Source organism: Cuculus canorus, chromosome 6, assembly GCF_017976375.1.
Source record: "Cuculus canorus isolate bCucCan1 chromosome 6, bCucCan1.pri, whole genome shotgun sequence".
Classification (NCBI taxonomy): domain Eukaryota; kingdom Metazoa; phylum Chordata; class Aves; order Cuculiformes; family Cuculidae; genus Cuculus; species Cuculus canorus.
Window position 1 is genome coordinate 27,165,615 of NC_071406.1, and position 18,328 is coordinate 27,183,942.

The 18,328-nt window shown below is 37.2% G+C and overlaps 1 protein-coding gene across 3 annotated transcripts in view; it reads left to right on the top strand.

Annotated features, from left to right (window-relative positions):
* NBEAL1 (neurobeachin like 1) overlaps window positions 1–18,328 on the top strand; it is an 86,681-nt gene that overhangs the window by 16,658 nt on the left and 51,695 nt on the right. For all 3 annotated transcript variants that reach the window (XR_008450366.1, XM_054069824.1, XM_054069825.1), the window contains exons 2-9: window positions 1,814–1,905; window positions 7,234–7,395; window positions 8,757–8,838; window positions 9,033–9,160; window positions 9,876–9,958; window positions 12,303–12,388; window positions 13,728–14,034; window positions 14,976–15,082. Coding sequence is in view for 2 of the 3 variants with exons in the window: in XM_054069824.1 (XP_053925799.1) it covers window positions 1,814–1,905; window positions 7,234–7,395; window positions 8,757–8,838; window positions 9,033–9,160; window positions 9,876–9,958; window positions 12,303–12,388; window positions 13,728–14,034; window positions 14,976–15,082 (1,047 nt within the window). In the remaining variant the exon portion in view is untranslated. The remainder of the gene's footprint in view (window positions 1–1,813; window positions 1,906–7,233; window positions 7,396–8,756; window positions 8,839–9,032; window positions 9,161–9,875; window positions 9,959–12,302; window positions 12,389–13,727; window positions 14,035–14,975; window positions 15,083–18,328) is intronic.

The window sequence follows — 18,328 nt, forward strand, 5'->3', positions numbered from 1 at the left end:
TGTAATTGCTAAAATCATATCCTGGTTTTCCTCATCTTTATGATCCTGTGAAATAGGTTGCATTTGCCTAAATTAACTTGCTGTAAATGACAAGAATGTTAAAGCTTCAAATATGCAAATGTGTCTGAAGACAGCACCTTTTGCTACATCTAGCTCATTCTTTTAGGATATTAGCAAATCTTACTTTTTGCCCACCTTTTGATTGGAGTTTCAAGGTGTTTGATCTCTGCACCTCAGAAATATGAATTCTATACTCACCTGGTTGAAATAATCTGTCAACCTCTGTAGCTTAAAAAGTATCTTGGAAACCTTGAATTTATTCTTTATCTGAACAGCTTCCTTCATTCTGTATGTTGCTACTTCATCTTGAGGACAATTAATAGCTGTGTGTTTAAGGTAACTTAACCCTTTAGTAGTTTAGGATATCTTAAACACGAGGACAAGGCTGTGTTACACTTACAGGACATAATGACAGATTTTTAACAGAAAAAGAAAGTGAATGATCACTTAAAAGAAAAAACATTGAAGGGAAATAAAAACAAAGATGAGGAGATTAGGAAGGAGGGATGGATTAGGAATGATGTGAAAGAAGTCTATTAGGAAAAATGAACAAGAAAATAAAGTAAAGGTAGTGGAAGAAAAAAACCAAACATGATATGGGGGGGCGAGGGGCGCTGACACCTGTTGTCACAATATCTGAACACATTTCACATATAGTTCTTTTATATTGACCCAGAATACTGACTATGTGTGTTAGAGTTAATCACAGATTGCTTCTTCATCTCAACACTGCGGGGAAATAATCTGTTATTTGGGAAGATCTATGGTAATATGAAGGCAACAAGCAAAAGGGAGGAGATACAGAAAAGGGAAAAGAAGAGGATGAACAAAAAAATTCAGAACTTTTGCGAAATCTTATAAATTATGGAGTAGATTTAGAAATAATTTAAAATCTGCAATACTTTAGGCAAATATTTAAAAGTTATTTTGAAAGTTATTTGTTGCATAGAATGTTACAGCCGTAATATGCTGCGTGGATGTATATTAATGGACATGATTATATAGTCCTTGTGGAGGAATAGGTTAGCTGTGGTCTGGCAGCTTGGTTTTGAAAATTTAAGCGGTCTGACTTTCAAAGTGAGGCTATCTCAAATGGAATAATTTGACAGAACTTTCCTGTGCTGGTTTGTGGTCCTCCCTGCTGGCGCACTATCCAGCCCTGAGGAATTGCTGGTCACTAACAAAGTCCTGTGCTCTACTAAAAGCAAGTAGGAAGCCAAAATATAATTTCATATCTCTCTTATAGATACCTAATATATAAGTCATAGGCTCTATATTGTCTCTTGGAACACTTCACCTGGCTCTAATCTGCTGCTAGCTGCCATATTGATCAATAAATGAAGTTAAAACCAAATTATTTTGTGATTAGGATTGTTGTTGGAGTTATTTAATTTTATAAGCCAAAGAGTGTTGTGTTCTGTGCTATCAAGACTATTAAATTTGTAAAGCTGTTATGTTTTCCTCTCGAAAGTAGGTAAAGTCTGTTGGTGGGGTGAGAAGCTACAATGCTTTGGTTAGCATTGATACCAGTAAGTGGAAACAACTAATGAACAGAGCACAAATGTCCATTGGTACAATATGGCTGGGAATTTCAAAGAACATTTTTTTTTTTCTAAAAATCTATGTATTCCCTCCTATCTCCGAGCTGAAATGCAAGAAAGAAAAACTTCCCGTTCCAGACAGTACTAGAGAATTGCTGGTAGATGACCTTGAGTGCAATATTGCCTAATGTTCTCCTCTTCTTTTTTTACAGAAAGATCCAGATTACCTGAAGCTCTGGTTGGATAGTTTCGTTTCTAGCTATGAACAGTTTCTGGATGTTGACTTTGAGAAGCTGCCAACTAGGTATGTTGAATTACAGACCTGTTAATCTTTGTTTGATATCTGAAACAGAGCTGGCTGAGAGCCCAGTGTCGTTCAATGGCAATACTGCTTTTAGACAAAAGAAAGGCTTTTAGTGGTTGAGCGACACTCCTGTTCTTTTGAAGGTCAAATTGGGTTGAGAATGATGAAACTAGGCAAATAATGGTATTTGGGTTGTATTAGGAGTAAGCATGAGTATTCACTTGTTCTTGGTCATAGAAATGTAATCATTATTCCTTGTGCACTTCTTGAATAAGTATTCATTAAATGCTGTGTATGAAGTCACATTAGTCAGTATTAGTGCTTGGTATCTGTATCGGCAGTGACTGAATAGAAGAAAGATGCAGGTAAAGAGTTTTGTAACTTTATTTCAGTGATTGCTTAAAGATTAAGGATGAGATGAAATGCTTAATGAAAGATTTGGATATCTTTCCTGAAAACCTTTAGAAAATTAAAATACACACAAATTACAGAATTTAAACTGATTTCTTCATTTGCATCCATGAAGACTTCAGTTCAGGGCAAGAGTATTGCTGACTTCAGGCATGCTGCTGACTGCAGGCTCTCAGATGTAATCATGATGTGGTATTGAAGTCTAATTTCCAAGTTCCATATTTAGTATTTGGAATTTGCTGTGTTCTAAGGATTATCCTTTCAAGACTAGCTTTGCAAATGAGGAATAGAAAGTTGGGCACTTCTCTTGCTTTTGAGATTCTTGCATGAACTAAGGATTTTAAGAAAAAACAAATGTTATAGGATTCAGAAATCATGAGAACTGGTGTCAGTATTATAGCTGATACCTTACTGGTGTTTAAGTGCAAAGAATATCTCTCCTTGCATGATGGCTGCAGTCCAAGACCTGTTGAAATCAATGGAAGTTCTTTAATGAGCTTTGGATCAGATCCTGTTTGAAGTGCAAGTGATAGCCTCTGCTGTTCCAAGGAAATGAAGTGTGCTGCAATCGGATCTCGGTGGATAAAACTGGGCTTCTTGACTCTCTGTATTAAAATTTTCCTCGTAATACCTATATGAATGCAACAATATATAGTACAGTTACCAATAAGCAAGACCTTCAAATTATTCCTATGCATCTTTCACGAGATCTGATTGTTTTGCACTGTCAAAAATGCTTCTTACTGTTTTCAGTTAAGGAAAAAAGTTTATCCTTTGACACAGGTTATCTTTCACGTAGTATTTGATATCAAAATCTGAACAGCGGAAGCAAAGAGTATCTTGGTACTCTGGGTATTTTTAAGGTTTTTTGTTTGTGTGTTCATGGGATTTGGGTTGATTTTTTTTTTTTCTTTTAACAGAAACAGCAAAAGATAAAAATTGAGCTTAGTTGTGCAGAACAATAGCAACGTCTTGATTGTGGTTAATGATGGGGTTGTGAGCATGAAAATAGTGTATATTCTGAGGTTAATGACAGGATTAGTGATTTAGCCTAGAAAAATAGGCCCATGTGGATTTAGACTCATTTGTGTAACAGATGTACAGAAAACCTATCAAAACAACACAGGGATGAAGGGAGATCATTCCTGTGCTTTGATTACTGGATTAAAAATTACACTGAGAGCAGATATTACAATTAACAAAAAATTGCAGCTTCTGCCCTTATTTGCACTTGTGAGATAACAAGGCACGTGAAAAGTGACATCTTTGTGGGGTTTGTGAAATTATACTGCAGGCATCTGTGCTGTGGAATTGACATTACTGACCCCATAAAACAGAACAAGTAGGTCAGTGTGGAACCACTGAATGCAGATGTGCAGTGACTCTTCTCTTGGGGCCGAAGGACCCTCTGGACTTGACTGTTTTTGCTGGAGTTGCTTATTAAATAACTATTAACTGTCTTTTGGTCTTGGAAATGATACATGATGCTGGCTAGAATGAGAAACTGAGTGAACTAATACTTTTTTTCCCTTTTATATATGCTTTGCAAATGTAAAGACCTTGTGTACTTAGAGGCAAATGCCAGGAGATGAGGAGAAACTGTGCAGGCAGAAGGCGGCTTGTACAGATTGCTGGACAAAACTAATCCTTTGGAAGGCAGACATTAGGTTTTGTGTCAATGTAAAAGATGCTTTTTGTTAGTATCTAAGAAAACACCACTTAAGAAATATAACAAAACTATTAGTGGTGTGTTTTTCCTGAAAGACAGAATCCTAATTGGCACTGTCACTTGCTGATTTAACTGATAAGAATATTTCTTCTATAGATATGTGTTCACTTCTATTAAAATATGTGATTTCATGAAATCTACTTCAGAAATCTGAAAGATGCTACATAGTGCAGAACTAAAAAATCTCTAAATACAGAGGATGAGCGTGTCCAGTGGTATGATTTGACTGTATAAGTAGAGCTTTTGCAGCTATGCAGCTTATAGGCTTGTACAGCTACAGTTCTACCTCCGTATTTGTGCATCTATCCTATATTTTTAAGTGAAGTGGCTCATTAATGGTGCTTTCAATGACTTTACTGAAAGGTGAAAATGACTGTGCTAAGGGCTTTGAGCATCGAGCACAAAAGATTAGTGCACCTGTCTGTTCTTTCCCTGAAAACATTTATGCATCTCTCATTTATTCATCTCTGGTGTATCTACCGTGAAGAGGATAAAACCTTTGCCAGCTGGTTGGAGTTTTTTTCCTTCTCATTGAAGGAGAGGAATTATCTTTTGGTTTAATACTTCTAGAAACAGCAGTGGCCTCCAGAGTGGTGTCATGGTCTTTTTCTGCTATTGATTAGCATGATCTTGAGCAAAGGAGCTTGAAGGAAGCTCATGCAAAGCACCATAGAAACCATACTTTGTTAATTTGTTGAATTCAAATCCACATAAAAATGATGCAGGAGTTGCAATAGGAATGCTGATTACATGGTTTCATGACTGTTGAGAAGTAAAGCCTGGTTTTGTACAGCACTTTGTTCCAAAGTGCTTACCACTGACGGAGGCGAGGTTGATGGTCCCAGTGTGTGTGTTCGAGCTGTAATAGGTGGATACAGTTTAGAGACTAGTTTAACGTACTTTCAAACATCTGAGATGGCAGTTTCTATTGCTGCAAAACTATATTAGTGTAATACAAAGAAATTAAAAATAATCCAAAAGTGTACAAGTCTCATTTTTGAGGTAATGTACCAGCAGTCAAAAAGAACATCAGTTGAGGTATGATTTTTGAGTGTGAGGTTATTGATTTTGTTTTCTTTTTTTTTTTAAATTCCTTTTGGAATACTTAGTTTACGTGGCTAGTCTTTTCAGGAGAAATTGATAGTACATGTCCATAAATTTAACTTTTAGATTTTTGTGATGATACAGTAGTAATTTGCTCTGAGATGAAAAGAAGTTTGATTATTTATAAGTATTTTTGGGGTTTTTTTAAAGTATGTTCAGTTGAAGTACTCCTGATTAGTATTTCTTGTGCCAGTCTCGCACAGGGCACTAAATTCTCATGGATTGTGCAATAGCTTAGACAGGCAGCTATTGCAGAGAAAACATTCTTTGGGACATGAGGCATGAAGGATATGCTGTTTGCTTTTTATCATCTTATTGAGAAAGGGTTGTTGGCTATTTTAAGGAAGTTACTTCTGGATATGTGATTTCAGCTGGCAAAAAATATGGTTTTCCTAATACAGAGGTGGTGAATTATCACATTATGAGGAGCCATGCTTGTAGTCCCAGTGGGTGTGGATCTGCTGAGCTGCTGGCACTTTGAGGGGTGAAGCTGCTATCACAGAAATTTTAATTTCTTTCTTGACAGTTGTGTTGGAAATAAACAGTTGCTCTCAGTTTTGTGGTTACTGCCTCTATCTGTTTGGACCATAGGCACTATAAAATTTATGTTAAAACTTCCTGAATCCCAGGATCTGAAAAGCAAATTGCACTACTCTGAAGAGGCAAGGGGATGAACACTATTTGGTTCTCTGGTTACACAATAGGTGATGTTTTCTTGGACACGGGAGCTTGCTGTCAGTTATACTTGTCCAGCTGTTTTACTAAATCGGGTCTCAGATTTTACCATCTATATATGCTTCCTTTTCAACTTCAGGAGTTAAACAGTGTATTGTTCCCCCTTTCAATCAAATAATTGCTATCAGTTTTTAGTGTCAGTCATTGCATTTCTCTGCTCTTTTTGATGCTTAATCTTACATAGATACCTGTATGCAGGTGTCATATTAGTGAGTTTTTGAGCCAGCTGAATTGAGCTATTTGGTTTTATTTCCCCTCTGGCTTTGGCTGTGTTGAAGGCTTCTGTAAGCTGAAAGGCTCTTGCTTGTGTCTTCCTTTTCTTGTGTAGAGTTCCTGGAGAATATGTAAGGGAAAGCAGCTGATGCCAAAGGCAGACTCTTTAGCCTGTGCTACTGTAGATAAACAGTCTTCATCCGAGAGAATGAAGTTGTAGTCCACCTCTGTATGTCTATACTGTTGCTGTAATGGGTTTGTTCTTTCTTTTGATTTTTACTGGTGTATTTCTAAAAATTTTTCGGTTCAGCAAAACAAGAGGCAAAAGTACCTAATGGTCTTCAGCGCCAAGTCTGTTCTTGGTAGAGTTGTTACATTTAATGCCAACAGTCTTTTTTTTTTTTTTTTTTTGTCTCTTAAAAATAACTAGGTAGCAGAAAACCTGAATTTGTTGGGTTAATGGTATCCAGAAGCTAATAAGGACCAGAGGTTTCAGCCAAAATCAGTGTGCCAAGAGTCAGATGGATTTTTGAGGCCTCCTTCTCCTGCACATTCAGCCTCTTATTTTCAAGTCTTCCTTTGCTGAATCTTATTGTGAACAGCTTTCTTTTTGTATGTAATCTTACTGTGTATGGCTTTTTCTAATTCATTTGAGGAGGACATGAAGTTCACTGTGGATGACGACCAGCTGGGCTTCAATAATTGGTATCTCATTTATTTGGACACTTAAGTCTTCAGCAGAAAGTTGAAAATGTTTCAACATTTAGTTTTCCTCTTTCGTTCCATTGTGGCCATATCTTCCCTTACCTAGGGATGTCCTAGGCCACCTACTTACCCACAAAAGATCATGCAGGTTCTCTGTAGCAATTAAGGCAGATCACTGCATAGAGGAGCACTTAGGAATCCACTTAATGACTTCACACTTTATTTCAGTGCACTTCACTGCTGGGGAGAAGGAAGCTTAAGCTGCCACATTGCCACCAGGAATTTCTTTGTGGTTCTTTAGAAAGTGTGAGCCATTAGTTCAGTAACTATTCTTGCAGAGGTTTATTGTAACACCACAGGAGGACGTTGAAATTGATTGCTAACATGTCATTTGCGTGATTAACAATTCTGTGTGTGGATTTTCTCCTTAGGGTGGATGATGTTCCTCCAGGAATATCACTGCTTCCAGATAACATTCTTCAGGTCCTCAGGCTCCAGCTGCTACAGTGTGTCCAGAAAATGTCAGACGGACTAGAAGAGCAGCAGCAGGCTCTGTCACTTTTACTTGTGAAATTCTTTATTATCCTTTGCAGGTATTTGTTCTGATTGTCACCTCAGCAAGGCTGTGGTTTTGTTTAAGAAATCTTGATGCCCCTTGTAAATATAGATTCCGATGACACATACAATGTGATTTGACATTTTCCAGTAGAAACAGGCAAATGCCACTTCTCACAATCTTCAAAATAAAGGAAGATGGAATAGAAGAGAGGGGAGCAATCTTAGCAATAATGTTTGCCATGCGACATGAAATAGAACGGGATTAGACACCAAATTTCTTGTAATTACATAAGATTTAACTGTGGGAATTCAAGATGTGGTGTACCTGGTATAAGAAATATCTTTAAAAGAAAAGATATTTTCTTTATTTGGTCATCCGGCACTATAAAATCGTAGGGTATAAAATAACTCGAGAGAGAGTGGAACAGGAAGAACTGTTTCACATTCTCAACATGCTTATAATTCCATAAACAGCTTAGGCAACTGACTTATTACACTAATAATGCAACTGGCTTCCTTCTGAAACTTATGCTTTATTTTATAATTCTGTTAAAGTGGATGAATAAACTCTTTGTAGGGATCTAGTCCTCACGATTTCTTCTATCTTCTGTTGTAAACCACATTAAGAGAGGAAGAGGATAAAATATAAGAGAGGTTCTGCTTTTCTGAGGAGCATTTGAAGCAGCTTTTTTTTGAATCCTTTGGCTCACCGTAACCCTGAAACAATACAAAGGGCCGTAGAGCAGTGTTTGAGGATCCTGGAATATTAACTATCAGCTGAGTAGATGGTGCTAAGGTGTTTCTGAATTTCGAGCTGCGGTTATTCTTACTTAATTGCTGAGAAATTCTCCTTACATCATCACTTCAGTATTTGATCTTTGTGTTGTGTCCTCAAGACTGAGAAATAACATGTGCATGCTATTTCTTTGTTGCTGATTTATTTATGTTCTAAAATAATTTTAGATGTTTGTTTTCCTTGGGAGAATTTAAAGTGAACAAATGTTTTTGGGTAATATGTTTGCTGAAGTTTTAGACACTAGTGTACTAGTAATGTGGGAGAAGTGGAAGTTATTGTCTGTCACCAGATGCCGCTTCTGAGCTTTCTATTTAGAGTGTCCTGGGAATCTGCTTAACCTTTGAAACCCCAGATTCCAGATAGAATTGGCCTACAGCAAAGTGACTCGGGCCTTTCTTTTCCCTTCTGTTAGAAGAAAACTTGTGAGCTCTGTTTCTGACAGAAGTAAACATTTGCGTATATGCAGTCTTTTGAAGAGTATTTTTGAGATGCTGATATACTTTTGTATAATTATAGACAGAATGCTAAAACAAACATTGTTTGAACTAGCCTGAAATGGTACACTGCATACATTTCTGTGGTTTCTATTTGTCTTCATAGAAATTTGGCTAATGTGGAGGAGATTGGGATGTGCTCATACGTTAACCACGTTATCACCATGACTACGTTATACATTCAACAGGTATGTGGTTAACAATTCTCATCTGTTATTTTTGTCATCGAATACTTCCTGCTCCTGCTTATGTGATCTGCTTTTTCAATGATAGTGTTATGTGGGGAACAAATTGTGGGCTCAGAACTATTCTGGAAGAGATCAAGGCTAATTTTCAACATCTAGAAATCTTCTGACCACAGCTTTCTTTTTTTTTTCCTCAGTTAAAAAGCAAAACAAAAGAGAAAGAAGTGGCAGATCAGACCCCCATAGAAGAATTTGTGAGACATGCATTGGCTTTTTGTGAAAGTCTCTATGATCCATATAGAAACTGGAGGCAGCGAATTGCAGGGTATGATTATAAATATTGTGGTTTATGATAACTTTAGATAAACGGTGTGTAAAGTTTGAGTTTGACAGAACTGCTGCAGCCTGATGTCAAACTAAAGTAAAAAATAGTTACATGTATATATTCTTCTGCTGTTGCATTTTACACTGTTAGAATTCATAGTCTTGAACACTTCATTTGTTAGTGTGGTTTAGGCTTTTTTTTTCTCCTTACAAAGAATTAATAGTTTTTCTACCAAAATTAACATCATTAAGCAGATGTGCTTTAAAATAAACTTTATTGCCACCAAAGTTGTCAAGAGTACTAATATAAACTGTTCCATTTAGTGGAAAGCTGAGTCATGAGACTTCCTTGAAAAATGGGAAGAGGAGAGAGCCAGGAAACGGGCTTTCCAATTTGCTTAATTTCTGTCATTCTGAGCACAGGTCCCGTTCTTTGAAGCTGCTAGAGGTTCACTTTATCTGCTGTAACTGGCTCTTTAGAGACCTTATAAATTTCTGAGCTCTTTTTCATGTGCAGTTCTCCCTTATTAGCCCCAAATTAATTACAGTAATCACAATGTATGTAGTCTTGTATAGTTAACTTGGGGTTTTTTTATCCTGTAGATAAAGGTTAATTTCTGATTTTTGGCAGTGTTTTATGAAGTCACAAATAACAAGTCATAAATGAAGGTATCATATCTAATTTCTTTGGTATGTCTTTCTTAATGTAATTGCAGGTGTTTCCTTAGTACAGTTGAAAAGAGCAGACAGAAGTACAAACCAGCCTCTCTTACTGTTGAGTTTGTCCCTTTCTTTTACCGTAAGTATTATCAACAGCATGTTTAAAAAGAGTCACCTTTGGAGGAGTGAACGTAGTTCTTCCAAGTTCCTCTCCCCTAAGAATGCCTGATAAACGTATAAAAGCCCCTTACTTGCTTTCTGAGGCTGAATGAAGTGGGTTCCTTTGCTTATTTTCTGCTCTGAACACCACCATCTTGCCATTATTGCTCACCTTTGAAAGCCTGGGATTTTTCATCCTTTCTTTCAGTGCTTTACATCATTTAACAGGGTTGGCTTCGTCAGTTGCCAGTTTTCCCATTTATTAGGGTACATTGATTGCATGTAAGATCCCTATAGCAACTGCAATGATAACTCACATGGAAAAATAATCTTAGGAAAGTATTGATGCGTTTTTGTCTCTTAATGTGATTTATTATCTAGAAGGAAGGAAACTGTGCCATCCAACTAGCAAATGCTTCTTGGACTGCAGTTTGGGAAACTACCCTTTTTGGTCCCTGGTTAAACCATTAAATATTGTGGTGGCTGCTTTGGAATTCATGTGCTCTTATTATTACAGATTGACTATGTGGAAAAGAAGGACTTATGTGGTTGCATACTGTACTTAAGTCTTGGGAAGATGGGATATCCAGCTAATTTGCCAGTTCAGCTAGGCCACTTACACCCCCACTCCTCCAACATATTCCTGCTGCTTCAATTCTGCTGGCCCTAGCTGAAGGTCAGCAGAATTAAAGCAGTAGGACTGTGTTGGAAGGGTGGGGGTGTGAGTGAAATTAGCCCTTTTTGCAGTTATCTGTTAACTCTGCTTTAATGGCAAATAAAAGAGGAAGGTTCCATTTCTAAGAGTGGTAGCATTCATTAATTTGGTTCTCTAGGTTTGAGTCACATATTCCTTCTGTTACTTGAGATTCCTCTCTGTGAATGTAAAATAGTCTACTTGACAAAAAGACCAAAAACCTGATGCCAGTAAAATGTCGTTATCTTTGTGTCAGGACACTGAAAATCCACTCTAAAGACAACTGCCGAGGAATGTCATTTGCTGGTTCTTTCCTCCCTATTCAGTGCACTGTGATATGGTTCCTCATAAACTCTTAAATTTCATATACTGTGGCTGAGCCACAAGTGTGCTAAATAGCTGGCAGATCCTCTTCTGCTGGTTGGCCAACCAGCAGGGAAGACAGAACAAGAAATTGCTGGAAATGTGCTTTAGACATTCTGCCATCGTAGCACGAATTTGAGGCTTTTCTGCACTGCCCAGGCTCTAATGATTTGTTCATAATCTGCTAGGTACAGCTCTTTTGAATTTGTCTTTTGAATTTAACTTATAGATTCAAAGGCTATAAGTTAAGGGAGTGATGGGACTACCAGACTAACAGTGTGATCACTTAAGTTCAGTTTTATTTCCTTTGAGGACCAGATTTAAAAAAATAGCTGTGCAATTTTCTTTTAAAACGGGTTTATACATTCAGTACAGAGTTAGAAATCTTACTTGCCAATAACTGGTAATTGTCTAAAAGTTTATATTGTTCTTTCCGTGAATATAAAAGTCTTGTCTTTTCAGTTTCTAATGTTTGTATAAAATGTCAGTTTTTTTTCAAACCCAAGCCATTCTCATTACTATCTCATAAAGTTATTGGAAGTTTTATGATGGTTTATTTTAAATAAAATCTTTGTAGCTTGGTGCAGCTACTTTGAGTCTAGTGTTATTGCTATAGCAACAATATCCAGGTTATATCTATTGCTAGGAGTTCCTGAGGCTGTTTATATCAGATATGGCATGAGAAGAGATGCAGGATAATTGTATTAAAAGACACTACTTCTAGACAGGTTAGGGACTTGCACAGTCTTCCCTGGGACGTTTGACTTAAAGGGAGCAAGCTCAGGGGCTATTTTCTGAGCTTCTGGCACTGCATATGGCATTAGACTTCCTGTAACAAAATTGCTCTGACCTTTGTCGTGCTTGCTAGCTGTTTGTGTGTTAGCGTGTCCCGTTTCTCATTAGTGTGGACAAAATGGGCTCATTTTACATTATACATCAGATCAACAGTTTTTGCATGTCTATAGTTCTGTCAGCCTGCATGAAAAGCTTTATGCAAGCTGAAGGTCTGGCCCTGTGAATTCCTGTTAGATGTTTTTTAACAGGTTTTGTCCTGTTACTTCAGTAATGCTGGAATTTGTGTTTGTGTGTGACTTATGTAAAAGAAAGTGGGGATTATATAGTTGATTTTGTTAATTCGCGTGACAGGGTATAGAGGAGCTTCTTTTTATTATTTCATTTGTTGGTGGGTTTATTTTGAGAGGAAAATCTTTGTACAATTTATATGACCGAAAATAATGCATCTTTCTTTTTGCATTACTCCAATCAGAATGCTTTCAAGAAAGTGAACATCTCAAGGAGAGCCTAAAATGTTGCCTGCTTCATCTCTTTGGAGCGATTGTGGCTGGTGGTCAGGTAAGGATGCTCTAAACTCTTTTCAGCTGTTGTAGCTTCCAAATGCCTGCTCATTGTTTGAGGCTTACGAGTGCCCCCATAACCCATGAATGAGAAGAATTTATTATTGATTACGAATTGTCTGTCTTATGAAGTTTGGAGTCCTTCTGTGCAATAGTATCCAAATGCTAAGATCTAGATCTTGCTTTTGAGCAACAGTAGAAAGTTGCTGTCTACAATAACAACACATTCATGTGAACATACTGTAATGTTTCCATATTGTAGAAAAAATGTGGGTAACTAGATTAGGAATTTCCATCTGCTCTAAGTTTTGTATCAACACATGAAATGATGATCTGGATGAGAGAGTGTTTTTAGATTTTGTCAAGGAGCAGCAAAGCCAGGCACTGCTCCACCAGTGAAGGCAAGCAGAGACTGAGCGTGATGGTGAGGTCTGCAGAGGTGATCTCACTTGCAAAAGACGCAGTTTCACTATACCTGGACAAAGTGGTCAGAGCAGGTATGGTCATAGTAACCATGATCAGCCAGCACAGACAACCAGACAAGTCTGTAGTGATGAAGCCTGAGATCAAGCTAGGGAGCTTGATCAGCACACCAGGGTTTGAGTTTGGTCTAGTTATGGTACCTAGGGTCAATCCAATGTTTTCCAGGCCCAGCCATGGTGATGAGGCAGGTCTAAGGTCAAGCTGGGCAGTCAGGCCGGTGAATCAGGTTTAAGACAGCACGTGGGTGTAACTGGAGTGTAGCTCAGGCAGATAAAAGGCAAAAGGTTGAGAGCCACAGCTTGATTTCAGCTTCCTAGAGAAGGCAGGGAGTCACTGACGAGGCTTCTCAAAACTATATGTGAGGCTGGGCTCCTGTCGCTTGTTTAAGGTGGCTCTGAGCCTAGGCGGTCAGAAGCCCAGGAAGAGAGGTGAGGAAAATGTGCTAAAGGCCCAGACAAATGTTTGCTAATTATTATCTTCTTTTGAAAAATTTGAATGTATTATGAATCTGGTGATATAAAATGAAAATTCAGCTGAAAGTTTCTATATAATTAGCAGTTTATCAAGGCTCTTATAATGTGCTTTTAAATTATATTTCGTTTTTCCTACAAGTATTCTCATTGAAAAAGAAAGTCCAGTTAAGTGAACAAAATGAGCCACATTTCTTCTGTAGCTATCAATATAATTCAAGTAAAATGTTTCATACTTATTTAACAACTATGTGGCCTTAATTAGATTATATGTAATAACTCATGTTACGCGATTCAGATAACTTAGATGGTACTGCCAATTTGAAGAGTTTTGATTTTATTAATTAATACCTTTTCCTTAATTACTTTCCCCATGGGTTTCAGAGGAATGCTCTTCAAGCAGTGTCTCCTGCCACCATGGAAGTCTTGATGCGCGTTTTAGCAGACTGTGACAATTGGGATGACAGGAACCCTGAGGAAGTGAGCAGGAAGGCAGAGCTGACCCTGAAGTGCCTGACAGAAGTTGTCCATATCCTTCTAACAAGCAGCTCTGACCAGCGGCAAGTGGAGACAAGTACAATATTGGAGAATTATTTCAAGTTACTTAATTCAGACCATTCAGCTTTACCTAATGCAAGGCGGTGCAGGCAGTGGGAGAGCAAGTTCATAGCACTCCAGATACAAATGCTGAGTGAGTACCTAATTGTGTGGTTCCTTGAAATACTCTTGGTAGTAACTCTGAAGCAAGTAATGAATGAATTATGATAGTAATATAACTCTTCTACAAAAAAAAGATCACTTTACTAAGCAATTAAAATAAAAACTTTTTCATTAACGTTACTTTGTATATTTTTGTTTAATTGTTTACTTATGAAAAAACATCAAACAAACAATCAAAAACGGAATAAAGTTTGAGATTGCTACCATTTAACTAAAGTATCAAGGTTCAAGAACTGCCAGTCTCAATTAAAAAACCCTCTTGTGCTAGGCCACAGCTGACACTCAGCACCTTATTTGCAGAATAAAATGAGTCTGTAATAAAATACCCTTCTGGTGGCTGTTATATGATTGTTTGCTTTTCAAATGGCATTGCTGTAAACGTTGGCTAAAGGTGATAGTCTAAAACAGTTGGTTTTAAGTTATTGGGTAAGCATTCAGGATTTGGCCTTTTTCATTTCATGTTCAGAATTGGAAATAGAAAATAAAGGTGTTTTCCCAAAATTCCGTGAAAGCTGAGGAGTAGCAGCGAGACAGTGAACGATGCTCACAGTACAAGGCTACTGTAGAATGCAGAGGAATTGTTTGATGAGAAAGCATTTGTGTTCTTTAAATAAAACACATGCTGCTTGTGTACTCAGAAATGGGAGTTAAATAGCTCCAAAGCGGTGAAAGATACTTCTTAGATAATTTTTCTCCAGATATCGTAGGTTACATAATTTTTACAGTATCAAAATATTTAGCTTTAGACCTAGTGCTCTGTGCTTAAAATGCACATCGTTCTTGATCAGAGAATTCATACCATGTAGTTTGTTGTGTAATATTTTCCCCATGTTTATGTGTTGTGTGGAAAAAAATGCTTGATGGATTTGAAGTGTTTTGTCTTTGATGCCAGTTCTGTTTTAATTTTTATAGATACCATCACGGCCATGTTAGACTGCACAGATAGGCCTGTTCTGCAGGCGATTTTCCTTAACAGCAACTGCTTTGAGCATCTCATCCGACTGTTGCAGAACTGCAAGGTAAATTTTCCCTTGTCAGCATATTTTTCACAAAAACTATCTTGTGCTCTTGCAGGTATATTAACTACTTTTATCTTCTTTATGAATTACATGCAATTCTATAGTGTCTACATGCTGGAAGTAAAACTTCAGGTCTGTTAGAGCCAATAATGCCATGAAAGATATGAAAGATCCAAGTTGCTCTAAAATCTGTTTTTATTCTTAATGAATTTGAGGTGTTTCTTGTCTGTGGTGTGGTTAAAGCAATGAATGCTTGTTTTGAGTCCTGATCAAAATAACTTTGGAGACCCTGCTCAGTATCTAAAATCTGTTAAGGCTGTTATTGGAAGCAATCTCTTTTCCCCTCCTTTTGTTTTATGTTCCGTTGCTGGATTGTTAGGAAGTCACTTCCAACTGCTGCCAGATGGAGGTCTGTGTTCTAATTTCAGTGGCATATCTTTGCATTTAAAAAAAACTTACTGGTGTGCCCTTGTTAGTGTTTCAAAATATTTGAGTTTTGTGTTGCTGACATGAGCTCAAGCTGTGACAAATCTTCTTTGATTGTTCTCCTTCTATACAGGATTTAGTGTTTACATAGTGTTTTCATCTCACTCTCATGTGGCCATAATTTGACAGCTAGTGTCCTGCTCAAAGTGCTTTGTACATTTTTTTCTTTTTCCCCCTGTGAAAAAGAACGTAGATATGATGTAACTCTGTGGAGTATTGTATTTGCTCTTATCGTGATGTGTTGGTGGTGTAGCTATTTTGAGCTCTTTTAATGCTAGGTAATTTAATGTCAGCTGCAGTATGCAATTTGATCCAAATCCACTTAGATTAGAACATATTTCAGTACAGTTATATATTAAAAACAAACGTGTTTGGATTATGGCTTAACTGTAGTAATAATCAGTGGCAAAATGCCAACTGCATTGAAGTGTTTTGCATAATATTCGTGGAGGGGTTTATCTACTGAAAATGCACTGTTTGACCTTTCCATTCTCCTCTGTTTGGGAAAGCTGTGCCTATTTTTGTACTGACCTTGTACTCTACAAGATTTTTTTAGTATTATTATTTTCTTCTTAAGCCATCAAGCAGTGTGGTGTTTACCTGTTCACGGAGACCTTAGTTATGTTCCTGCTCTCATATAAACAAGTGGTGGAATTTAAGAAAGCAGGAACTGCTACTCTATTTTTGCAGCTTGCTCCTTTTATTTTTTCCTCTGCCTGTATATATGTCCTAAGATACACTCTTTGGAGTATTTTTTCCTGTGATACAGCCCCACATAGTACTGTGATTGGATATCAATGCTGCCAGTTTGCTACGTAGTGGGGTTTTTTTAACCATTTACAGTGAAAATACCCCCAAGAATGACAAGTGGGGGAAGGTAAAGGCTGGGGAAGGTGTTGTGTGTGTATTCCAATATACTGAATCTCTGTTCTTTTTCAAAGCCAAATAGCAAAGATTAGTTTAGCTGTGGAATGAGGATTTTAGGTGGAGGCCTTACTTCTAGGTCTCTTTTCTTTGCGTGTGAAAGTCTTGCTACTGGATTCACCAGCAATCCACGTAGAGCACAGTTCTGCAGATCCCACAGATAGCGGGAGAGTCCAGACGTGTCTGAAACTTGGGAAGCTGGTGGATCTTCAGCAAATCTGAAGTGCAAGGAATTTCCATGGAAAGGAGGGGTAAAGAAAATCCATACTGCTATTTCTGCTGTAGATATCCCAAAGACCTTGGGGTATAGTCATTCGCAGTTCAGCAGTCTTCTAAAATTTAACTCTTTTTTTTTTTTCCCCTTTTTTTCATATTTGCTGGTTTTAAGGCTTACAAGCAAACTCTCTTCCCTTAGTTATGCTCTAGAGTTAAAGATCCGCACAAAAGCTTTTCAAAATTGCTAATTAAGTTTTGATGATAGAATGTTGCTTTTTGCCTGTGATACCTAAAAAGAACACTTTCCTGTTCCAGATAGTTTCAGAGGTATCAAGATGTGCTTATTCCATTCTGAAAACAATTTAACAAGTTGCTTTGTTGGTCCTCAGTCCTTTCTCATCTGTTAAACTCTCTTAAAGGTCAGAGTTTGAACAAAGCACAATGACCTCTAGCATTAGGGCCGTTTAAAAACAAATATTATTTTCTGAACAGTTTTTGAATAGAAGACTTGAAACTGTGTGGACATGGTAATAAAAATATGTTTTTCCATTTTACATGCGTTATCAGAACTGAAGTAACCCATACGAAAAAATGTGTTCATTTTTTTGCATGTCTGCATTTGCTTCTGTTTAATGTTCTTATTTCTACTCTTTAATGTTATAATCTTTTGAAGCATTGTGTATTTATTCTGTGGTGTTAAGTGCCCGTGATGGTGATGTACCTTTCAAAGTGACTTGTGTTTCTAACTATGTACTTTTACACTTATGTAAGTCAAAGTATTATCTTGAGTGTTGTCCTTCCATTTGCTCCAGTTTATGGAAGTTGATTTCTCAGGGTCTTCCTCTTCAGAGGGACCACCTAGCAGATAATGAAATGAAGTGTATGAGGGGGGAAAAAAAAAGACAAATGCTTAGTTTTAACCCACAAAAGAAAAGGAGCTTTTTTGGAAGGGACTTTAAAAGTTTTTGATCAGGGATTTTTTTAACACCTCAATTAAATATAAAAACAGAAGATAAATTTTAATCCTGATTAGATTACAGTTAAATTTTGCATACAAAGTAACTGTGGACAATTATTGAGGTACTTGTGTGAGCTTCAGACTTGCAAATTCAGGAACTGACTAGGAATCTAGCTACTATACACAGAGCAATTTCTTAGCTGAAGATGCAGTATAGGTACATTGGAATTAAAGCTATTTAGAACCTGTCTGATTCTTAGGATGATGGCAGAGATATTTTACCCTTCTTCCTATCCTAATGACTATGTGCCCCAGAAATTCTGCTGCTGTTTCTGTTTGAAGATAAAAATATTCTGTCTAGGTATCTCCAGCCTTCACTTAGGATGAAACGTAAGTGGAAGATGGTGAAACATCTGTATCCATTTATTTGCTAAAGCCCCACTGTTGTCTTTACTTCTTACAAGTAAATTTTTGAGAACCTCCTGTTATGTCACATATTGTAAGTGAAATCACAGTTGCTAAGCCGGTGATCAGTATAAATTCCAGATAGATGTTTCCTTGTCTCAGTGATTACATATTTTAATGTAATTCTGGGGGGAAAATAAGTAATTACATTATATTTTTGCTAAATAGAAGTCTTCAGTAATGTAGGAATTAACAGA